This window comes from Argentina anserina, chromosome 3, assembly GCF_933775445.1.
Source record: "Argentina anserina chromosome 3, drPotAnse1.1, whole genome shotgun sequence".
Taxonomy (NCBI): domain Eukaryota; kingdom Viridiplantae; phylum Streptophyta; class Magnoliopsida; order Rosales; family Rosaceae; genus Argentina; species Argentina anserina.
This window is the reverse complement of record NC_065874.1, coordinates 21,265,394-21,291,234: the sequence shown is the minus strand read 5'-3', so window position 1 is coordinate 21,291,234 and position 25,841 is coordinate 21,265,394. Positions and strand designations below refer to the sequence as shown.

Sequence of the window (25,841 nt, the reverse complement as noted above, 5' to 3'; positions counted from 1 at the left end):
CAATTTTGTTGTTTTGATTTTCGAATTTTAGTGTCATTTTGGTTTGTTTTCGAATTTTAAGTTGTTTGGTTAAGTTGTTTTTGTTTTGAGTCCTAGGTATGCCTTTAACTGTCTAAGATGAGTTGATCTTTGAATTTATGGTTGATAGATGATCATGATATTGAAATGAACTTCATTGTTATTTGATGGTTAATCGATGTGTAGATTTTGTATGAACATGTAGTTGATGAGGATTTTGAAACTTAGGTACAGAATGAGTATGTTCCTTACTTGTTTAAATTCATGTAACCTATGTGAGATTCGAGCCATATATATGTCTTTTTTTTTAGATTTTTATTCTATCGTTTCTTGGCTTTATAACCTCATTACATCTATTTTAATCAATTCATATGCCATAGAATTGCAATGAACTAGAGAATGGTATAACTTACTTTGTGAAACTTCCGAAGCTTTATGTCATAATATACTCTGATTTTGAAAAAGATTGTCGGATCTTTTTAGGATTTCCACCACTTTAAGCCAAAAAAACCGTATATCCTTATTTGAGCCCTGCTTGGGACACCTTAGTATTAACCCATTTGAGCCTACGTTAAGCATTTTCTTTCATTACCAACATATTATATCCTTGCTTAGTATAATTATATCTCTACCTTGTCTTGAGGCTTGGCAAAGCCGATTCTTGGATGTTAATATGGAGTGATGATCTGATTCAAGTGTGGGGTTATGCTATTGTATGTATGTATGCCGTGAAAAGAGTATGAAAAGAGGAAAAAATTATATGATGCCGTGAGAAAAGAAAAGAAGAAAAGTATAAATGCACAGTTAAGAGAAAAAAAATAGATTGAATGAAAAGATCTCGGCATACATGTTGTTTTTGATGAATTTGGAGTTGTGATGTATTTGTTGAAGGCTCAATAATGTTATACTTAGCCTTTGTTCGTTTTCACAATGTTTAAAGTGAAAAATGAGTCCAACATGATGATATTTGGCCCTTGTTTTATGGAGTATGGCGACATAAGGTGGATGATTTGTTCTGCTAAGTCTTGAGGATGACCTTTGTGATTCCCTTACCCTGAAAAATATATCCATGCCGAGCCTAACCTATCCCTTTTCTAAAGATCCGCATGATTCTTAAAATGAGTAGCTCTTGATTTGTGGAGTTTGTTTCATGAGTAAGCATATGGTTTGATTCATTTGTGCATATGATTAGTATCTTTCATGAGGTTTTCGATTTCACTATATGTTTATAACTCTTGTGTGTGAAAAGCTTTTAAGCATATGCCATGTTCTTGAGAGAAAAGATTTGGAATGCATATCCTTTGTGAGTTGAATTTGAACTTGTCTTGAACATGTCGAGCTTAATTTCACCTTTGTTTCTGCCATGTCTTACTTGTTAAACGAAATCTCATATTTATTAACCATTGAATTCATCTTATCTATTTCGATTGAGTGTTATTCTTGATGCTATGAGTTTGAAGATCTCTGAGACAAAATGCTGAAGGCATTAGAATGTTGTGTCGTTAGTTATAGTTGCTTTGATTTTGTTTTCTGTTTTGATTTCCCTTTTTAGTGTTTGCTAAAGGACTAGTAAAGTCTAAGTATGGGGTTGTTGATAAGAGCACAAAGTGTGACGTTCTTAATGTTTATATGCCCTATTATTATGCTTTGTTACTTCTTATTTAGTTGGTTTAGTATTATATTTGTTATTTCTATGTTTTAAAAGGAGTTAATTTGAATTTTGAATGAATTGATGATGAAATTGTGCTAAGTGTTACAAATCCTTATGGAGCTAGGATTCCTTACTCGACTAGGACTCTACGTTCCTTTTTTCATTATTTCTTATTCCTTAATCGTCGATTTCTTTTCAGGAAAGACAAATCATATTTGGAAAGGAAGTAGAGTTGCCGAGATGCATTGCTAGTTGAACAAGGAAATCATATCCGAGTTGAAGAAGGAGAAGAGGAGGCCGGCCTAGCTACTCCTAGTTGGACCAAGAATGATGCCGTGCAGCCCTTATGTGGTGTCCCTATTGGATTTGATTTCCTACATTAAGTTGGATATGGAGTACATGAATCAAAATCCATAACAAAGAGGATTTCAGCTTCTCAATTGGATTTTACTTCCTTATAGGACGGCAAGATGGCTTCCTAAACTCCTATATATAGAGGCTCGGCCTCTCCATTCAGATCATCATCAGCCTTACACAAAAACACAAGCCATAGCTCTGCCGAATTCATCCCCCACCCTTCCAAGAAATCCTAAAACCGATTCTATCATTCCCCACCAATCAATAGCCTTCAACCACGCTTGTGAAGAAGGTTTCATCCATAGAAGTCACGGTTATACACTTGTGGATTGCTTGATTTATAAAGTGTAACCATGATTCACTCTTTATTTCAATTCGGTTTTGGTTTTTATTCTTGTTCTTGAATGAGTTGCGATTTGTGTAGAGTAATCTTGTTTCAATTTTGTTTATGAAATAGCTACTCGATTCAATTTATATAGAGGATTCGAAATTATGTTTTGGTTTTATGAAGTTTCTGTTTTGGTTTCTGCCGAGTATTGTTCTTGATCAATTTCGATTTCTAAGTGTTATGACTATGCTTGTAGCATGATATTTAGGTTGTTGGATTAAAGACTTATGCTAAGAACATGTTTACTCTTTTATATGTGAATTTCGAATTGCATGGTTGTTGGTTAAGTAAGTGACATACTTGACGAATTCAATGTGCATGGCTTTGGAATTACATGATGAAGATGAATATGTTAGATTTCGATTATGGCTGCTTGGTATTAATCGAATGTGTTAAGTGTCTATGTGTTTAGGTTACTGCTTAGAACCATAAATGCATGATACATCCTTGGTTGTTCATTATATAGTCTCGGCATGATTCTAAAAAGAAGTCATGAAGCTTGTTCGATTTCTTTTATATGAGTTGTTTTAGTGATTGTTTATGTGTTGGTTGGTTGATCACATGTATATATTAGTTTAGGTTTTATTTACTGTTTTTATGATTCAATCCGAACCTATATCAAAACTATTTTATATCTTTATGAATTCGTGTTAAGTGTTGTGATCATAAACCCTGGCTGGATCACCGATTTGTGAACGATACCCTCTTGCTTTATACTACTAATGATGTGTTCAGGGTTAAATATTGATGTCGAGTAATCGAGCATTCATCAAGTCATTCTAAACCAATCTGTTAAAGTTATAGTATTTATAATTTAGCAGTATAAACTATACATATTGACAAACATAAATATACACCATAAAAGAAACATTACTTTTGCAAACTAGCGTTAAATTCCCTCACAAAGAATGCACCTCAAGACACCAAAATGAGTCACAATCATGTATAAAGATCACAAACTCTACGCTATTGCTACCATATACTAAGTAAAGTTTAAGCCACTTACCTGTTCACTTAAAACCATCATCCCAGAAGAGACTTTGAACAAGGCCAAAAGCCTTCAACAAACTGACATTCGTATTAATTCATGTCGTATTTAATACACGTCAACGACTCAATATCATAGCAACAAATCTGTCAATGACTTAAAATACTTTAGTTATATAAATATAATCAGTCATTTAGTTAAATTTTCATTATTAACATCATATCAAAACTATAGGCCTAATTCATAGACACTAGTTTGGTGTCCTGTTACCCGCCATTACCACCAAAATTGCCATACCTATACTAATGTAGACACACTTGTAATGACCAAACAAAAAATCCTTCACATATATCAAAAGAATGCACTGCCTCTGAGTCTCTGACCAGTAATTCCCATATTGCACAAAGAAAAACTGAGCACAAAAAGAGAACAATAGTATTACCTTCTTTACTCTCGGAATCTACTCAGCTTTGTTCTTCCTTTATTTCAGTTGCTTACTTGATTTTGCTACCTTACCCCAGCCCATTCTGCACCAATATCCAAACTTAAGAACCGGATAAAAAGGTCCGAAAAATAACTTTCTGAAAACTTGTGTGTTTTGCGTGAAACGAAATAGGTTCATTCAAGAGTAGCAACTTTACTAATTTAGAGAGTTACCCAAATCTTCCAAGCCATTCTCGTAACTTCAGAAACTTTCATTAGTCTTGTAAAAAAAAATTATTCCAAGAACACCCTATTTTGTAAGAGTAAAGCAGAACAAAAGAACCCGGCACCTACTATGTCAAGTATTACAATTAAAATAATAAAAAAGCTACACCTTAACTGTGTCAAAACATATGAAAACAAAAGACAAACAAATCAGAGCCAAACCTTAGAAACATTGGATCTTCCTAGATGAAGAACATCGCTAACCTGCATCAAACTCAAATTACACACAGTTAATTCAGCCAGCCAAGGCTGCAAAACAAGAAGTGTTATACTATACAAAGATGCGATGACAAGAATCTAGGGGCTCTACAACGACCCAGATATCCCTCTCTAGTCCATTCAACCCAATTGCAATTAAGATCATCCCCAAGTTAAAATTGCAAATAAATTCATAAATTTAGAGCCAATTTGGAGAAGGGAGAACGATAGATTGTAATTACCGTGACACACGCGAGCAGTGAGTAGAGAGGAAACAGTGTCTCCTGAGCCGCACCTTCCTTCAAACCCGAATTCGAGATCCAGACAAGATCTAATTCTGAGAGATACCTGCAAAAGATATCACCAATCCTAGTAAGAAAGAGTTCAAAATTGAAGTATGGGCGAAAGTTTGGGATTATTCTGGGTGTATGCTTAAGTGAGGAGAAAAATGAGCGAGGGGGATGGATTAACGAGAGAGACGAAGATAGTTGATTCTCAATAATTCAGTTTTTTATTTTCCAATGTAAGGAGGGAAATTAGAGTTTTAGCTGAAAATTTTAGCGGGCTTTAGTATAAACGGCGCACTCAGAAAGAGAGCTGTAAAAGATCAGACGCAGACACACCTATGAAAGCACGTCGTAAGTAATAGGACATTTAAGGCGCATCGAAAAAGCTCGCCGTAAAACATAAAAAATATACATTTTTTATAACATGCAATAAAACACACCGTAATTTGCACGATGTAAATAATAAGTTTTTCACTAATCAGGGTTGGCTACTTTCAAATGAAAAAATGTTGAAATTTTGGCGTGACTTATTTAGAGGTGGTCTTCGTACGACTTATTTTAAGTATTAGAGTAATATTTAGGGCGGGTTGTGTCAAACTTAGTTAGCTGACATGTTTTGATTCGGGATTTTGAGCTTATTTTATGATTTTATCATGGAGATTACTAAAGTTTTAGATTATTCTCAGATTTTGGTAATTTTTCATGTTTCAAGTTCAACATAACTCACGAGGATGGAGCATGTTCATGTTGATTCTTAGAAATGATTCATTTATTCAAAAAGAAAAACACACACACTACTTGTGTATGTTGTATAATCTATTTTTATACAAACTACTGTTACGTGTCCCTAAATTTCATCTAGTATTCCTCAGGGTTGTGGGAGAGTTCCATATGATTTCAACATTGAGATATGACTAACATCAGGTTATCGGGCATCATCACTCCGACTTAGTACTCCTCTATTCCTCAAAGATGTAGTTGGTGTCCACGACAACAATGCATGGTAGTTTGCCTCCAATGGTATTTGTGGTATTTATGTCAGTATTTTTGTACTTGTTTTTTGGTTGTTGAGATTTTGGACCATAATATTTTTTTAGGGAAATGAATTAATTTCATCTGGCAAAGAGTCATGCACGATCACAAGGATCAAATATAAGAGGTGACAATCTACCTCTTATACAAGCTAACATAAGAAAACAAGTAAATGCGTAAAAATACGCTTATTATACAAACCAAAGTTTAAGAAAGTCTGAAACGAAAACAAGAAAACACTAAAGCAAAAACTAAAGCATAGTAACTTGATGAGTGCTCGATTACTCGACATCAATATTTAACCATGTACACATCATTAGTAGTATAAAGCAAGAGAGTATCATTCACAAACCGGGGATCCAGCCAAAGCTTAGGATCACATCAATTAACACGAATTCATAAAGATAAAAAAGGGTTGATATATAGGTTTCGGATTGAAAGTCAAAACCAGAAAATAAAACCTAAACTAATATATACATGTAATCAACCAACCAACACATAAACAATTACCAAACAAATCATGTAAGAACAAAAGCCATCGAATTCCCTTCTCATTCATGTTCATGCCGTAGGTATCAAGATTCCAAACTAAGTTCGATCATGCATCAAATTCCTACTTGGTTCCTAATACATGGATACATTCGAGCTTAACTACTTGTCTTGCTACGAAATCTAACATACCAATTCATCATGCAATTACATATCACATAGAGAAATCAACATGTTTTAAGTACCTATCCAATGCCGAACTTAGAATAAAAAATCGGTGGAAAAACCAAAGAACAATTAATCCACTATTTGTATCATAATCGTTACTAACTTTGAATTATTAACATATGCAACATCAACTACTTGTCTTAATCACACATGCAATATATGAACACATCGAAATTTGATCAAGAACATGGAACAATAACTCACGGCATCAAAACAGAAATCATTGAAATAGAAATCGAAATCTTTAATTCATACACAATTCGAAAGAACAACTATCTCATAGACAAGATTGAATTGAACTTTAACAAAACAAAAACAGAAATCATCTAAGAACAAGAAAACATAAAACCGAAATAAAACATGAAAATCATAGAGTTACACTTTGAAATAATCCTACAGGGGTTATTCCAAGCAAACGCAGATCCTAGGCTACTTGCTTCGAATCCAAAGGGTGGAAAAAGATGAATTTCGGTTTTAGGATTTCTTGGGAGGATGGAAAAGTGTTGCAGCAGAGCTATGGCTGGTGCTTGCGTGCAAGGTTGATGATGAATATATGGGGAGGCCGAGCCTCTATATATAGGAGTCTAGGAAGCCCTCTTGCCGTCCTATAAGGAAGTAGAATCCAATTGGGAAGCTGAAATCTTCTTTTTATGGATTTGATTCATGTACTCCATATCTAACTTGATGTAGGAACCCAAGTCCAATAGGGAGACCATATAAGGGCTGCACGGCATCATTCTTGGTCCAACTAGGGTAGATAGGCCGGCCTCCTCTTCTTCTTCTTCTTCTTCTTCAACTCGAACATGATTTCCTTGTCTCACTAGGAATGCATCTCGACATCTCTTCTTCCTTTCCAAATATGATTTGTCTTTCCTGAAAAGAAATCGTCAATTAAGGAATAGGAAAGAATGAAAATAGGAAAGTAGAGTCCTAGTCGAGTAAGGAATCCTAGCTCAATAAGGAGTTCTAACACTTAGCACAATTTCATCATCAATTCATATAAATTCGAAATAGCTCTCCTTAGAATATAGAAATGACAAATATGAACCTAAAACAACTAAATAAGAAGTAACAAAACATAAGAATATGACATATACACATTAAGAACGTCACACTTTGTGCTCCTATCATAACTCCCACGAGTCTAATCTAATGACTTTTGATGCTAACACATGCCCTGGGTATCAATTGTATACTCGCAATGTTAGTAAAATTGAAAAAAAAAAAAACAAGAGAGATGATCTTTCATGGTGCAGCTAGGAAACTACTCGCCATCCGCCCCTGCATGGAGGCTTCTAGCATTGTCCTCACTCTTTTCGAGCCCTGCTCCATCTCCTCCACTTGCACCTCCTCCACATGCACCTCTCCCTTAGAATTGGTCGTTCGAATGAATGCCACCAAGGTCATCTCCATCTCTGCCGCATCCTCCATATTGAGTTGCCTGAGGGAGGAGGGTTTCTTGTTTCTCTTCCCATGGGGATGGCCCAGTTTTAGTGGAGAACGGCATATACCTAGCACCCTCGTCGCCATAGCCTTGAGACCAAACTTTTTTGGAGAGAGATTAACCGCTCTAAGCTTCAAGCTTTGTCTACCACGCTTCTCAGGAGGCCCTGCAACAACTTCCTAGGGCGGCGCCCACCCGAAACCAGGCTCAACCTTGAGGGAGACTGCATCTCCCTCACCAGACTAGGGCACTGCCTCACCTCCACTACAGGATGCATCAGTACATAACTCTCAAATTGAGGCAGAGTAATTAGAGTTTGAGATTGAGATTCCAAAACCCTAACCTCCGCAACCGACTCAGGAACCACCGGAGTATGTAGCCGGAGTCGCAAGAGTAGCTTCCTCCTCTACTTCTTCCTTCGCTGCAAGAGGACAGTCTAATCCTCCATGATTAATCATGGTACAGATTCGACACCTCCCCAAGAGACATTCATAGCGATAGGAAACCAAAATCACCTCCTCCAGCTCCGGTGCAATTCTTAGATGACCTTCAAGCCTCACCGGCAGTGGCAGACCTACGTGTAGTGATGGGTGGACTCAAGTCCACCCGAAATTGTTCTGATAAATTTTTTACCATACCCCAATATGGATGTTTTGAGTTGTTAGTAGACTTGGTTAACTGACATGACTTGCATTTGAGCCACCCAAGTTCGATTCCAATTTACAGCAAATTTTTTTTCCTCTTTTTCCTACTTCTTTTTGGGTGAATTTCTTATTATTAATATCATTTTTCTTACATTCTCTCAATACAAACCCAATTTAGTTTGATTCCAATTTGTAACAACTTCGTTTTTCTCTTTTTCCTACTTCTTTTTGGGTGGATTTCTTGTTATAAATATCATTTTTTTTACCCGAAATTGTTCTGATAAAAATTTTACTATACCCCAATATAGATGTTTGAGTTGTTAGTAGGCTTGGTTAATTGACATGACTTCCATTTGAGCCACCCAAGTTCGATTCCAATTTGCAGCAACTTTTTTTTCTCTTTTTCCTACTTTTTTAGGTGGATTTCTTATTATAAATATCATTTTTATTACATTCTCTCAATACAAACCCAATTTAGTTTGATTCCAATTTGCAACAATTTCGTTTTCTCTTTTTCCTACTTCTTTTTGGGTGGATTCTTGTTATAAATATCATTTTTCTTATATTCTCTCAATACAAACCCATTAGGAGTCAAGGACCCGAGGAGTGTACGATTTTGGATCTTTTTAGTCTATTTGACATTATACTTGTCTAATTTTTTTGATCACTTCAATTGAAAGAAAAATTTCAAGTCCACCCTATCCCTAAATCCTGGATCCGCCACTGCTCACCGGATTATGAAGAAGGAGGGTTACACAAATCGAACAATCCCACGGCTAAAATTGTGTGTATCTATCTTCAACCGATGCTGGAGTATGCAGCGCCATCGGTAGGTTTTTAACCTCCACCCAAATCAACATAAACTCGAGAGGCACCGCCATGATATCAGAAAATCCATAATAGTCGTTCAGCAAGATCATTGTGCGCTAAAAACCCCAAGGACCACCTACTTTCACACGATCAACATCCTTGACATTTCTGAACGTAAACAAGTAGCTAGTGATCTCCTCTAGCTAGCTTGGATCTCTACCGGAGCGCTAAGCCTCCACATCGAGAGGATAGCACCTCTGAAAGCATCAAAGGAGGCTGCGTGAACCATATTGAGCTTTCCAACAAGGTAGAAGCGCAGAGCAATGAAACCGACCTTAGGGCACTTGAGATTTCCCAAATCAACTGGTTCTTCGTTGGAGAGGGAGAGGCTGCTAGATGGGCAGCCGTGGAAGCAACAGAGGGAGAGGACGTTGCCATCGATAGAATTTGCGTCTCACAGCTCATTGTTTTCACTAGAAAAACCCTAACCCTAATTAAGCGGCAGAGGCTTTAGGGAGAGAGAGCGAAAAAAGAGCCGCGGTATGAAATCATTGAAATGCAATTATATATGGCTTCTAGACCATAGTTCAGTGAGCTGTATGTTGCCTTTCACTCTTTCTTTCTTGATTGAGTGGTCTTGTTGATTGAGTTGAAGATCATGGAAAATTAATTTTAGAATCCTATAATGCCAAAATAATGATCAGCAGTAAATAGAGAATTCTATCCTGAACGCAAATGCGGAATTACAGTAACACTGCTATTAAGCAGATTCAGCAGGCATCAACATTTGGTCATCGTAGTTAATGGCTTAATGCAACAACAAAACCTGAATTTGAAGCAGCAGTTCATGCAACAGTTAAACAAGTTTCTAAAAAAATTCAATGCTTTCGGTGAAACTAAGATTGTTAACGATAGATAAGAATCATTCTTGTTTCTAAATAAACTCATTTGTACCCTCAAGTATTGCATTGCAGAATCAGTTAGCTACTACTCAAATACTCAGACTCAGAAGAATGCCCTGCTACCATAAAAGACTCTTGATCCGTCCTTTTTATCAAGTTCTAAGCTGTTGTTCAGAATGACTTCACCGCGGTCTTCACATTCGGGTTTATCAAGATCCATTGGGAGCTTCATGTTTGCCAGAGACTCAGTAAACTGTTTCATGCTTCTCATGTACATGTCGACTATTTGTTGTTGCAGTGCAGATTGCTCAGCCTCCGAGTTCATATTTGCAAGTGGAGCAGAATACACTTGATCAAATTGACCCGAACCATTATTATGTTCCTTGTTCATCTTCTCTTCCTCATTTTGTTCCTTGTCCATGAAATTCAACTTTTCCTCTCCGGAAGAGGCTTCTCTTCCCTTCCTTGAGGTTGGAGTGCCTGGACAAGCAGCACAAGTTTGATTAGCAGAGGCCACACCACTCTTTTTCACGATTGAATCAGCAGAGTTGTTGTTTCTGTCATCACTCAAGCTTGTTGTGGTGGATATTAAGAAGCAGGAGTTTTGGATGTTCTCATTAGGTGATGAACTCACAATCATTTCATAGTCCTGATCAGGAGATGCACCAAGACGAAGAAACGAGGCAACTAGTGCTTCAGAACCATGCTTGTGCTTTGCCAAGTCAAAGTACTCCGTCACCATTTGCTGATTCTGACTTACTACATTGATATCAGGGAATTCAATCCTGGAATACTCAACTGGGTGTAACATTACTTCTTCTGATATCGTTCGCTCGAGCAGTACTACTTCGGAAGTTATGGATGAGTTAGCAGATGATTTGATAGGCAAAGATGGGATGAGAGAAAGAGTCAACTGCACAGTTCCAGCTGGGGAATGGAAGAGGTCAGTGGAAGAAAGACTATAATCTCGAGTCTGCTTTCCTTTCCCAATGACTTCAGAAATTGGGACCAAAGTGAATCCCAGGAGCTGGTCTTCCATAAAGTTTCTGGCCCTGCTAAGCATCCATATCTCACATTTTAAAACAGCATCAATTTGAGTGATTTTCATCCTCAAGTTTTCATTGAACTCTGGATTCTTTCCACCTCCATTGATGATCCTAGTTGAGAGGGTCTCATCTGGATTGTAAGTAAGAGAGAACTTTGCATAGACATCTTGGTTTTCATAAATACATATGTTGTGAAGGTTCCTAGCATGATGAGCAAAGATCTCAAGAATCCCTGAAAAGTCTTCATCATCACCACCTAATGTGTTCGTATCCAGGTCGTACCGGAACCCAGTTGCTTGCCTGAATGATTCCATTATTGTTCTAATAGCTTCCTAGCTGCTAATATATATTACTCTACTTTCTATTTGGTACCATGAATATTTCTTCTTCAACAAGAGAAGAGAAACAGAATCGATATAGATAATTGCTCAAGTGCTCAATATAGCATCTTAGAGCAAGTCTGTTTCATCCTTGAAACGTGAGGTACTCAATAGCAAATTGACGTCCTAACCAAAAACAAATCAAGCCTTTGCTTCTAAAACTATAATAGTGAACTTTTCATGATCAATCTATGTATTGAAGCAAAGCATTTTGCTAAAGAAAGAAATGCCAATTGAGCTAGGAGAGAGACTTACAGTGGGAATTGTTGAGCTTGCCTCGTGGTGGGTTTGGTAGTAGGTGGTGGGAGTGAAGAGAAGAAAGGAATGGAAACCAAAGAAAGGTGATGATGATGATGATGATGACGGCGATGATGATGTTGTTGATGTTAATATATAGTTGCTCTTTTTCTCATGCACTTTAAATCGTGAGGAGGTGGGTGAATGATGGCGATTTCTATAGGGCGGTTGCGTTGCTTGACATTACAGCTATGTAGCACCGACACTTCTAAAGTTGGAGTGTCGAAGTGTCCGACACTTCCCGACACTCCGACACGGCCCGACACTTCCCTACACCGTGTTCGACACTCCACGTGGCGTGTCATCAATATTGACTTTTTTGACACTTTCCCGACACTTTGACCGACACGCTACATCATAATTCCGACATGTCACGTCATCATTTTAGATTATAAAAACAGAAAATGAAAACTAAACAGACAAAAAAACCCAATTTTTATTTCAGTCCCATTGTTTTCCCTTTCTTCTTTCCTTATATTTATTTGTTTTGAATTGTTATGCAATGGAATGAACTTGAAACTTTAATTTGACATTATTTCATGTGTTATATATTTCTTTTATGTATTAATAAGTATATTAAATTTTATATAAATTGCCGTGTCGGGATCTCTGTTTTTTAGATTTGCCGTATCGCGGTGTCGCGCCGTGTCGGTGTCACAGTGTCCGTGTCGGTGTTAGTGCTACATAGCATTACAGGCTCCACTCAGCTACTTGCAGGCCCTCCATCTTCCACCCTTTCTCCATCACTAATATGCTCCCCATAGTTACAAGGCAACTCTCTTAAAATACAATGTCTTAACAGTCCCGTCCCACAAACACAGGTCAAGATTTGCAAGCAATTGCCCTTCGTATATGATATTAATCCGGGCTTTCTTGATGAGCAAAATTGAGGCTGTATAGGGTCAAAGACCTTGGGGATTCTGTGGGATTGCCTCATTTTCTCCTTATCTGTAAAATTCTACGAGGTCCCATCATTTCCGGTTGTAATAAGAACACATGAAACCAATGCCAATAGAAATACAAGAGCATTAGTAGGCAACACCAGTAAGAGTAGGTGAGCAGTAGTTGCTCATCATTCATGAGGAAATATTGTACCTTCTGTCAGTTTACAGCAGCGGGAGGCTTATGGTAGTAATCCACCAAGTTTATGGCATCTCCTACCTTCCAAAGAAAAAAGATAAAGACTGATGAAAACGAAGTAAAATGTTGCTATTGGAGGCTTGGAGCATAGGCCACTTCAACCTTCAACAGCTACCACCAAATGTCAAACGAAACGTTCAAACCTATAACCATTTGCGAGAGCCTTCGCTTATATGTGATGACGACTTCTGCAGACAATCTCCAGTTAATATACTTGCAAGAGCTTGCCACACTTATTCAAAAGAGTGCTCGGTGCCACTCCATAAGCAGCAATTGCCATTTCTTTGGGACTCTTCCATTTCATATCAACCAAATTCATGAAAAAAAAAACATCCATAACGCGAAGCTCATTTAAGTTTAAATTTCAATTGGTTTCTTCCAGCGCCTCATCGAAAAAAATAAAAAACAAACAAAAAGAACAAAAACAAAGAGACCCAAATGGTCTAACTACCCCAAAACAATTAACGGGGAACAGTAGGAAAGCAAATTAATCAACCAAGACTAGATTTCAAATAAAAGAAGAATACAATGGAGTACCAGCCGGTTATTATTTGACGGCGTTCTCTTCACTTTAATTATCTTCCTTCTTTCTGGTCGTTAGTATAAAGGTATATTATTTCAGTTGGAAAGTACTCGAAAGAAAAAACAGTCATGGAAGCTGTACAGGAGAAGGGGTTGGGGAAGAAAACCAGGCACGTGATGTTGCAGGAATCACTTCCCGCCCAACCTTGCCAAATGCAGCTGATGTTTGGCTGCAGCAGCCTTATCCGCAGCTTCTCGCTTAAGTGCCCTCTTTGCCCGTCTCCCAGTTTTATCCATTAAAGCCTCTTTCTTTCTAGGTTCACGAGAAGAACTAGCACCTGCTTCCTGGATATTTGATCTGCGGGCGGGCCTTGCTTCTTGCCGTCCAGCACTCACATACCCATTATCTCCCCACCTTCGATTACCGATACGGATACTCGATGAACTGCTGAAGTAAGCTTCATCTAGGTCATCCTCTTCATCCTCGTAGAGGAAATAATCTTCAGGATCATCATATGCATGCACATCCTCACGATCCTCCACAACTAGAGGCTCAAACCATGTTGCTCTAAGCAGTAGACACACACTCTCCTCAAACATATAATCATGTATGCTGTAAAGCCAACATAGTGAATATGATTAAACCACAGGCTCATTTATTTAGCATGCTAAATAACTACCAACAAATATCGCGTCCTAGAAATTTTCATGCAACCTGTTCCCAGTCGACATTAACCTTCGGTCCTTACCATTCATATCTATTAACAGTTCTTTGTTCTCTTTTTCTTTTTTGGGTTCATTTTTAAACACTACATTGATAATCTTCCCCCAAATATTTATCAGTGAACTTTGATAAGCATAATATCTTCCCCTTCCAAACAAAAGTACTTTCTCAGAGATCATAACTATATTTAACCTTTTCCCACAAAAAAAAAATAATTAAAAGAAAAAAAAAGGCCATTCAATACCTGCCATCAAGTGACCGATGAACATTCAGGAACTCGAATGGATGTTTGCACTGAGGACAGGTGGGTGATTTGCTGTATGTTACCCAACGGAGAATGCAAGTAGCACTGCACAGAACCACAGAATTTTCAAAACCATATCCAAGAGCTGTTTTTAAACAAATGACAAATTGAAAAGGGGGAGATTTTCACATGAACGTAAATACTGTATTAGAGACCAAATTCAAAGTGAACAATCAAATTTGGTCCAAATCCATCCAAAAAGTTAAAAGCTCAAACCTACAGAAATAATGAAATTTTCAACTTGGAATTGAGAGTTTTACACTCAGTTTCAGCAAAGTGAGCAGAAAACTTGAACAAAATTATAGTAAGATTAGATTTCAGATGTATCCCATCTAATTTTCCTCACTCAATAATAGAAACAAAAAACATTTGAAATGTTGGGATCTTAAGATTAACGTCTCCAAGCTATGTCCAAAGCAGTAAGGTCTTGCTTCACTTGTTAAATACTTGGTTAAGATTTTAAACTACAGCAATGCTTAATTTTTTGAACACTCCAAAAGAAATTAGCAGAGCCGAAAAAACCCATTGTTCAAAGTCTGAATTGCTCAGTTATTCAATGAACAGAAATATTCCAGAAAAATGGCTGTGAAGATGAATATGGAGAGGAAATCTCTACTGGAACACACTAACAAACACGGAGAGATATGTGTACAAAAATAATTAAATGATATCCATCCTTTTGCCAGATAAGAAAGATTGCACATGAGCAAAGTAGAGAAGCAACAAGCTCTTTTGGTACATTAACAATATCATCAAGGTTTCACCCAGTACACATTTTTTAACAGACCACCTGTTGGACCATCCATTTCATAAATTACCATAACAATTGCAATACTAACAATGCTGATGCTAAGGCTTCGACACCAACACGCGGAACTTGAAATACGCAACCGAGTAAGGTAAAAGAGACACAGAGAGAGAGACGAGAGAGGGTGAGACAAACCAGTAGGCATGCTCGCAACCTTTTACAAGAGCGGTTTCCTGAAGCATAATCTCATCCAAACAAATTGCACAAACCCCACCATGGTTCCCGCATCTCCCCTTCTCACACTCACCTAATTTGCTTTCCATTTCCCCCTGATCATGGGCAAAAATTAACATGCCATCGACAATTGACAAAAATAAAACAGAAAAACGGACTGGATCTGAAGGCGGCAAGAGGTACCTGATTTCCAAGATCGTGGGCGGCGACCCAAGTCATGATCGATCTGCTAATTCGTCCAAGTTTTTTTATTCTACTGATCTAACTTAAATTGCCTGAGAAACCAAACCAAGCTTTCTTCTGATTCCTAAAAGAAATAATATATACAGATATAGCTATAGAATATAGAATACAGTATATAGATGCTGGAAGATTATTCTGATTCTTCTATGCTACATATTAGTGATAATAATAATACAGACAAGTTTGGGGAGAAGAAGAGGGCCCTCTTTGGGGATGAAAGCCCTACAAATCTGAGGGGCCAGTTTGTGGATGACATAAATACTTTTTTGTTTTTGATCCATTTTATTATTCTTTCAAAATTAAATCCAATTTCTGTTTTTTTCCGGTGTATTGGGACGGTGGCCACAAGAAATTAACACTTCGGAACCAAATGAGATTATTGTCAGAGTTTGTCTACACGTTTTTCTTTGGAATGAATTATAGTATTTTTTACTACCCGTTTACACCTCAACTTCTCTTTTTTCTATCTCTTGAATTTTTTATTAACTTTTTTTTTTGCCCTCATACGTATTATTTTTGATGAAGATATTAGCCCTATGAATGGTTTCTAATTATAGTAATAGAGATAGAGATTTGCCCTCACAAAATATAATAATGTCACCTACTGTAATTCTAAATATAAAAAGGGTTTCTTATGAAAAAAAAGTCAATTTAGATGTGGTAATTAGAAAACAGTCAAGTAATATTTGAAAATTAGAAAAAAAGTCAATTTTGAAAAATTCTTAAATTGTTGCCCATAAATAACATATAAATTACAACTTCTACCACCGCGAAAAACCGCACCCGCTCCCACACCCAATCGGCCAATCCCTCACTCTTTAGTTGCCTCACATCACCTCTGATGACACATAAACTTGGCATTTCTCCATCACCGACGAGTTCAACCCCATCACCCGCCTCTTCTCATCCTCGGCAACGACGAGCCCGATTTCACTCATGAAGCGCCATAACCATCAGAAGCCCATAACCCTAACGAAACCTCACCTCCTGAAGCGCCGCAACTTCACCAAAACACGCCTCCACGAGGTCGTCGTACCATTATAGATCTCAAACTCTCAATAGTAGCATTCCTTATCGGTTTGAGGTTTCTCACCAAAAATCGAATCTCCAATCAAAGACTGAGCCTAGGGTTGCATCCCCACCGTCGTCTTCGCCGAAGCACCCACAAAGTTCTAACAATGTTAAATATCACATCATTGGTTTTGTTGAGTAGAAGAACACGACAACTGATGCATGGCTTGGCGGGGAAAATCTTGATTGGAGAAGATGGTGACGATGATGACGACATTGAAGAGAGGACATCGACAGAACAAGAGTTGGGCTCGCCGGACAAGGCCTAGCTAGGTTGGAGATTCGAAGAAGATGGTGAATGGGTGTCGAGAGTAGTTTTTTGGGTGCTCAATCAGAAATTCTGTTTATTTTTTATTTTTAAGGTTTTGATTTCTTTTTGTTTGTTCCAGTTCAATTTCTGAATTCTGTGAAAGATATTGTGTACATCTATGAAGTTGATTCAGTTATAATATCGGTCACAATAATAGTCACATTACATGCCACACCACCTGTCACACTATCCATCACAAAACAAAGCTAGTGTGACTAGTCGTGTGGCTAGTTGTGTGATTGGTAGTGTAGTTGATGTGTATTATGTGGGACAGTATTAGTGTCGATATTTAGATGGTACTAGTTGATTTAAGAAGTTCAACATCACATAACAACAAACAAAGATTTGTTATTTCTAATCATTCTTCTTTTTCTTCTTCATTTTGTACGGTGCTTCTTTTTGCGCATTTCTTTTTGTTATAACATAGTAACAAAAAAAACAATGTGACAGGTAGTATAATAGGTAGTGTGATATGTCAAGCGAATGTCTAAATATGTGAAATTATGTTAAAATTAAAAAAAGATTGGTATGAGTAAGCTCAGAATGAAGAGAATAATTAGAATTAGGGAGCTTTAATTTGAGTTCTGATTTCGTCCGACCAGCTCACATGGATGGGCGGCAGCCCCTTGCGAGAGTTTCTGCACTTTCTATGCTAGTCGGTTCAAAGTGGGTAGAGTATCAAATGAAAGAGGGGAGAGAGATTTTTCCAACGGTACCAACCACGCTTAAATCCATCGCTGAACGGCAAAGTTATGAGTTATGACCATAACTAAAAGAAGAAGAGGAAGAGTACGAGTATGAAAGGACAAAATAGTCTGAAAAAATTTAAAAAAGTGATTGGTTTATAATTTTGTTTAAAACCTTGTTGACTATTATGTATCTTCGCCCAAGCGCCCACCAAGTTCTGATAGTGTTAAAAGATAGCGTTGTTGGTTTTGTTGAGTAGAGGAACACGACGACTGATGGAGGACTTGGCGAGAAAAATCTAGATTTGAGAAGATGGTGATGATCTGGAGATGGTGATGACGATGACGATGTTTAAGAGAGGACGACGACTGAACAAGAGCTAGGCTCCGCGAAAAAGCCCTAGCTAGGTTGGAGATTCAGAGATAATGGTGAATGGGTGCCCAGAGTGGTTTTCTGGCTACCCAATCAGATATTCTGTTCTTTTTTTTTAAGGTTTTGATCTCTTTTTTGTTTGTTCCAGTTCAGTTTTCTGAGTTATGTAAAAGCTACTGAGTACGTTTATAAAGTTAATTTTGTCATAATATCATTCACAATAACAGTTACAACATACATGCCACACCACATGTCACACTATCCATCACAAAACAAAGTTAGTGTGACTAATAGTGTGACTTGTATTGTGGCTAGTTGTGTGACTATCGTTTACCTATCACATTACCCATCACACTACCCGTTACATTACCCATCACAACTACAAGTGTGATTTACATGACCATCTTATTTCTTTTTTTAGACGAACGCTCTTTTTTTTAGACGAAGGTAACAATGAAGGAGTTGGTTGATTGAGACTTGAATGACAATCATAATTCAATCAGTTGTAATGACTAATGAATGCTCGGTGTGAAACTGACACATTAAGGAGATATGAATGTTGTAACCAACGGTAGAATGAATGAGCATTGATGGAAAACAAACATAAGTGCACATGAATGTCTCAATTAATGGTGATCATAAAAGATATTTAGTGACAAAGGAAGAGCTCCACTATATAAAGGAGGGGATATATAAGAGGTAAGGGATATGATTCTGATTATGAGAATTGAGAACAGCTAAGAAAAACACTGACTTTGGCGAGGTTGGCCCTCTTGTCAAACGACGATTATCCAAACCATGGGAAAGGCAAGACAATCGTTGTTCCTCAAGCTAGCTACTACTCACAATCGATTAACTTGGTGAGACAAGCGTGTTAGCAGAATTTCTCCCTAAAAAGCGATGGCGGGGCTGATCAAGATGGATTCATGTTTCAATTGCTCGACTTGGGAGGTAGTCGAGACAACAGCGGTATTGGCGAATTCAATCTACCTCTTCCAGATGAAACTTAAAGCATGAGACAAGAGCTGAAGCAACTTCGAAAGGAGAAACAAGATAGAGAAGAACGACAATGAAACAAAGTTGAGTGTATGCTACACATGGTCAGCGAATCGTCAGATGACGAAGCAGAAGCATGTCAGTTAGATACCATGACGAACGTCGAGATCAACCGTAGAGTCACTGGCGAAATCCTACATGTAGGTAGAGTTGGAACGCATCATAGAGGAAAAATTGGCAAAGCGGAGACGCATTGATCTAAGAGAGCACGAAGAGAAGAGTGGCGCGAGAAGATGGACAAGATGACCGAGGAATGCAAGTGAGTGGGTCCACGTTGGCTTGCAGCAGAAGTAGCAAGGGAAATTGCCAAGTCACCTTTCACATACACTTGATTATTAATGTCTTACTAGTTATGTATGGATGTGAGAAAAAGGATGAAAGTGCTTAACATGATTACTAAAAGCATGTACAAACTAAGACAATGGTTAAAAAAAAGATAGGGAAGGGGTGGATAATTATTCTTGAAGCATTACGAATACCGTCATATTGATCTTAATACAGAGGTAAATTTCAGCAATAAAGTTGTGACGTGACTGCATTACGGTAATAATGTGTTTAATGCCTATTTATAACATATGTTATTATTTATTGTTTTAAGTGCAACAATATGATTGCAACAAAAATTGAATAAATTTATGTTTATGTGAAGCACATTTCTTTTCAAACAGTGTAAGTATCTTCTATGATCTTAACCTCAAAATGGAGGAGGTAACGAATCCTTATTTTCAATGGTAAAATGTATGGAACCCTACTCTATATGGGTAAGGGTTGAGAAAACTTTACTTTCAAGAGTAAAGTGTGTGGAAACCCTACTGTGAATGGTAGGGGATTGAGAAAACTTTACTTTCATTGGTAAAGTATGTGGAAACCCTACTCTGAATGGGTAGGGGATTGAGGAAACTTTACTTTCAATGGTAAAGTGTGTGGAAACCCTATTGTGAATGGTAGAGTATTGAAAAACGTTAATTTCAATGGTAAAGTGTATGCAAACCTTACTCTCAATGGAAGGAGGAAACAATTTTTTTTAACGTTATAATTGACACATATGACAACGTTATGAATGATCGAAACATGTGGCACGTTATAAACGGCTCATGTGGTAACGTTATGAATGAAATGGTGAATGCAAAAATGTTTTTTAAGCTTAAACATGTGGCCTGGGGGAAATTATGAAGGCAACGTAGTTAAAATCATGGCGTTCATACTATTTTTGTGAATGTTGATAGAGAGACAAGGGACAAGGGAGCAAACAAGAGTTAAAAGAAAAAAGATAATCAAAGACGATTGACTATCTTGTTAAAACGAGAGAGAAAAAACAAGGAAAAAAAACAAGAAAGTATTTTAAGAGAAGAAAAAAGGACAAAGACGATCGTCTCTCTCCTTGAGGGATTAACGGGTAAAGGAGATAAATGTGAGAAGACGAAATACTTCGCGAGGAAAGACAAACGCAAAGAGATGAAGCACCTCTTCACGAGAGAAGACGAAAGGGAGGAGAGGAAGCGCCACCACGTCAGGAGAGACGATTGCAAAGGGATGTGTTAGGTTAATATTAACTTAGTAATACTTGTCTTATTCTTATTCTTTTGCTTTATCTTGTTGTATATTCATTAATCGGTTCGATTACTCGAGATCAATATTAACCCTGTAAGCATCGTTAGTAGTATAAAGTAATAAGGTATCGTTCACACACCGGGGATCCATCCAGGGCAAAGAATCACAAACATTTAACAACGAATTCATAAGAGTTTGAGAATTTGATATAGATTTCAGATTGGATATAAACAGAAAATAAAACCTAAACTAATATATACATGTGATCAACCAACCAACACATAAGTAATCACCAAACAAATCACATTAGAAAAAAGCAATCGAAATCTATTCTCAATCATGTTCATGCCGTAGGTATCAGTGATAGGAGCACTTTGTGCTATGTTCTTAATATGTTTTTACCTTCATTTGTACTTTGATTAGCCCTTATTGTTGTAATATCGAGTCATTGAGTCACAATAGGAGTCTAGGAAGGTTATGGATATGTATTTGTGCTTAAACGAGTTAAAAACGAAGAATTGGTCCAGAGTCCTAATTTGAGTAGGAATCCTTATAGGACTAGGAAACCAAGTTGAATTAAGAGTCTTCATTTTTCTACGTTTTGATTGCATTGTCGATATCTTGAGAGTCCTGTTTGCATTAGAAATCCTTGTTAAACTAGGAAACGTACCATTTGGAAAAGTCCTACTTGAACTCAAACTCTTATTACGAAATTTTCCTTAATGAACTTTCTTGTTCTAGTAACTTACTTATTCTAGTAAGTTCCCTTTTTACAAATTAGAAACTTTTCTAATCTAGTTGAGCTCATCTATTACATGTGTCTTTTTAAGATAACAAATGTCTAGATTAAGACATAATTTTTGAAAGAATTATCTCTTACTTATGTTTTTCTTTTCTTATTTTCAAATTTAAGAGATAATTGTAAGGAATAAAGGAGAGCACAGCCGTGCAAGACCCTTGAGGATTTGTAGGAGTCCAAGCCGTGCAAAAGGAGACTTGAGACGATAAGGCACGGCAAAGCTTGTTAAGGAACCTAGAGAAGACTCACGGTTACAGCCCATATCCAAGAAGAAAAAGGAGTCAAATGCCGTGCTTATCAATTCAGCCAAAGAGAAGGAGCCCAGCCCATGCCGTGTAACCCTAGAAGAAATAGTAGATAAAAGCTTATTCTACAAGGAAAACAAGAGCAGCCATTCGATCCATTCAAGCAAAATAATCCTAGCCGTGCATACATGGATCAGCCCATCAAAACCCTAGCAGCCTCTCCTCTATAAAAGGCACGGCCTCTCTCACAATTCATCATCCACATTCTCTCACAAATGCAAGCCGAAACCCTGCCAAAATATTCAGAAAATTCAAGCCAAAAACTTCATCCATCTCCACCAAGCCGTGCTCCCCCTCTTGCCTCTCTAAATCTGAATTCATCTTGCTCCATTTTTCAAGGTTTCTAATGTGTGATTATCCATGGCTTGTAATTTTTATTTAGGTTTTCTGCAATTTTCGATTTTATTGTATGAATTCTTGGATGATCTTTTCGGTTTCATATATGAAGAATATAAATTCAAGCTTTTTTGGTTTTATGTTTTGATTGTATGAACTCATGAAATATGTATCTATGCCGTGTATAATAGCTTTGGGCAGTAGGTTTTCGAAATTAATCTAGATTTTATTTCAATTAATTCCTTGAATTTGTACATCTAAATCAATGTTTGAGGAAGCCAAGACCATGGTTCTCCTAAGGTTACGATTTCATTCACCAAAGTATTCTTTGATTGAGTATGCGCTTCGTGTTTCAATTATTGATACTTGTTTAGGGTTGTGATAGTTCTAGGAATTTGCATGTTTAATCAAGATGAGTGACGCCATGCTTGCTTACATGTCTCCAATTCGACTTAATGTGCTTATGTGCTACTTTGTTGTTTAACTAGTACGCTTCGTTATGTTGAACTCTTTTTAGCATATGTTTAGGATTGAACGCTTCGTTGATTCTAAATAAGTAAGAAGTCTTAACGATTAGATGAACCGCTTCAGACTCTAATTAGAATTGGAATTGAAATGGACTTAAGAAGAATCGAAATAATTCGTTGCCTATATGTTGTTCTATACGTGTCATACATGTTTCTTGAGTAGAATTCGTGTTTTGGTTATGTGATGAGTGGTTGATCAATTGTATATATGTAATTTAGGATTTATTTTAAGTAGTAGCTTTAGAATCCAAATCAAATCCCCCAATAATATGATAAGTTTTGAGGCCTTTTTGATTCCCCGGACTGAACGATCTCTGCTTATTCTATACTAACGATGATGTTTTTAGGGTATTTTATAGACGTTCTAACCAACAGTCTATCATTTTGGCGCCGTTGCCGGGGAATTGATTAATTCTCAATGCTTTGAAGTGTTATTATTGTGTTATATTGTGAATTGTATAATTGTATTTTGGTTTCTGTGAATAGTAATCGTAAATAGTGCTTATGTGAATAGTAATTTGAAAGGAGATTAAAAAAAAATAGAACGAAATTTTTTATTGTGTATGTTAAGTTGTTATTTGTTATATTATTGTTGTATTATGCCTATATGAAACTTGTTACACATAGTTAAATTATTTTATTTTATTTTATTTTATTTTTTAATTTTAAGGAAGCTAAATGTTTATTTATGCTTAGTTTATTGTAAGTTATAAAGTGAACGGAATAGGTAAAGTCTATTTTGGTAATATTAGCCTTAACCCTCCATTTGTACCTTGCAAAAGTCACTTGGGGTTGAGGGCGGCTTTTATTAACACTTTGGGGCCAGTCTAACACACAAAGTTATTCCGAGCTGAGTAAGTAGAAAATCGACTAGCCCCGCTAACCAAATAAAATTAATAAGTATAATTATAGAAAGCCGACTAGTCCTACTAGTCAAAATAAAATCAATAAGAATAATTAAAGAAAACGACTAGCCCCATTAATGAAATGAAATGAATAAGTATAATTATAGAAAGCCGACTAGCCCCACTAGTTAAAATAAAACAATAAGAATAATCATAAAAGTGGACTAGATTCTGCTAGTTGAAAAGGTATAAATGAGCCATATAATATGTCCCCCCCTCCCGGTCAAAATATGAAATCTCAAACTCCCAATACAATCACGTCACGTTAACGGAGAGGGTATTAAGCTGTCATGACATTTTCATCTATGTCACAACGCCTCTCAGACGGAAAAGGGCCACCAGAAGGTGGAATAGTACGCTAGCATCATCTTCTCAAAATGTATGGCTTTAAAAATAATTAGTGAACTAACCCCGCTAGTCACAATAAAATGAATAAGCATAATCATAGGAAATAGACTAGCCCCATGAGTCGAAAGAAAATAAAATAATTAATAAGATAACACCTAACCCTTGTTGATTCTCAAGATGAGAATAGCAAAGGGATTAAGGTGCCTATACCTCATTGATTCCAATGGAATAGCTGACTTGATAGAGTTTTATTGAGAAGAAGAAAATAAACCAAAACAATATTAAATGGTACCCAAATGTATAAAATAAATAAATGAAATTATACTTAAAGAAATTCCCAGAAATCCCATTCCCGAATAAACATTCATAAATCAATATTTATTTAAAGTAAAATAGTGGAATTAAATTAAGCATGCATGCATTTGCTTTAAAATAAATGTCCACTCACTATACGAGGCCTAAGATTGACGATGCCCAACACATCCCTTGAATTGTGTCGTACTTCTGAAAATGACGAACCTTCTGTTTCTTGGTATTGGGGTTCCCTAGCCCGACATTATTGATACGTTTAGTCCTACTTACTAGATACTAATAAAAAAGCAATATCAATTAATATGCATTTACTCCAATTGTTGCCGCATAGTAAGTTAGTGCACACCCATGAATTTACTACGAACACCCATATAATTTCCCTTCTAAAGGATGTGCCAAATACAAAGCATCATTCTTGGTACCTTTCGTACAACTCACTTAGTCCTTCGAGTAGTATTATGGTTTGTTTACATGCAATGTTGGTGCCATTGCATGACCCTCTTTTGCTTCATTGTCTTGTTTATCAGAGATCAAGTCCTTCTTCCTAGCTTAAGTTTGTATCCTCGGATAATTTTATTTTTCGTATTGTCTATTGTTATCATTGTGTCGAACGTTGTTTTCGACTACAGACCCTTGCTTTCTATTTCAGAGCCCGATTATGATGCCGCCAAGACACAATGCAGGGGGTATGTTACGAGCATTTCGTGCCTTAGGGAACACTTCATCTTACTCGTCTGAAGGGCATGGCCTGAATATGAGAACTAGATGTTTAGAGAGGTTTCTGAAGAAGAGACTTCCTAGCTTCTTAGGTAATGCAAGTGTTGTGGGAGCAAAAGTTTGGCTAGAGCAGGTAAAGAAGATTAAGAAGAGGATACACACACCAATAAAGTATCGTGTCTTGTTTGTTATGCATTGCTCGGTTGGAGAGGCTGGCAACTGGTAGGACATCATCACTACCCGAGAGATGTGAGTGACCTAACCTGGGCATAGTTTGCCAAGTTGATTCTCTGAGCGCTTCTTCCCTAACTGGATAAGGTCGTGCTATGCGATCCCAAGTATTTAGTGCATCTAATGCATTTCCTAGCATAAGTTAATCGAGCATCAATGTTTGTCACTACACCGAGGTGACCTCGATCGTGAAACCCCTTCAACCACATCTAGACCTTTGACTTTGTAATATGAATGACTATATTTTGATCTTCGTTTCTTCATTCGATATGTTCTTGTAATTTGAGGATCTTGTTAGTTTCAAGACCTCGTTATTATGAAATTCGATGTGGGAGACTTTTCCCTTATTATATCTTTTTTCAACTTATGACTTGTCTTCATTTCAAATATTTGATCTCATATCTTCTACTCCTTATTCGTGTTTCTCGGGTGAGAGTCGACTTGACGATTTGATGTTTTGCCATTCGAGAACGCTGACTTTTACACTTCCTAACGAGTTTGAGAAGGCACAAGAATCTTAGAGTGACTTCAG

The 25,841-nt window shown here is 37.0% G+C and overlaps 2 protein-coding genes across 2 annotated transcripts; both read right to left on the bottom strand.

Annotated features, from left to right (window-relative positions):
* Positions 1 to 9,942: 9,942 nt before the first annotated feature.
* LOC126787827 (uncharacterized) lies at positions 9,943 to 11,859 on the bottom strand. The gene has a single exon (XM_050513741.1). It carries the CDS (start codon positions 11,502 to 11,504, stop codon positions 10,248 to 10,250), a length of 1,257 nt encoding a protein of 418 aa, XP_050369698.1. The 5' UTR covers positions 11,505 to 11,859; the 3' UTR covers positions 9,943 to 10,247.
* A 1,487-nt stretch (positions 11,860 to 13,346) lies between these two features.
* Positions 13,347 to 16,009, bottom strand: LOC126787836 (uncharacterized). The gene is made up of 4 exons (XM_050513750.1): positions 15,723 to 16,009; positions 15,501 to 15,634; positions 14,498 to 14,602; positions 13,347 to 14,142 (listed from the first exon to the last, which is right to left on the bottom strand). The coding sequence occupies exons 1-4, from the start codon at positions 15,756 to 15,758 to the stop codon at positions 13,719 to 13,721; spliced, it is 699 nt and encodes a 232-aa protein (XP_050369707.1). The 5' UTR covers positions 15,759 to 16,009; the 3' UTR covers positions 13,347 to 13,718.
* Positions 16,010 to 25,841: the final 9,832 nt, after the last annotated feature.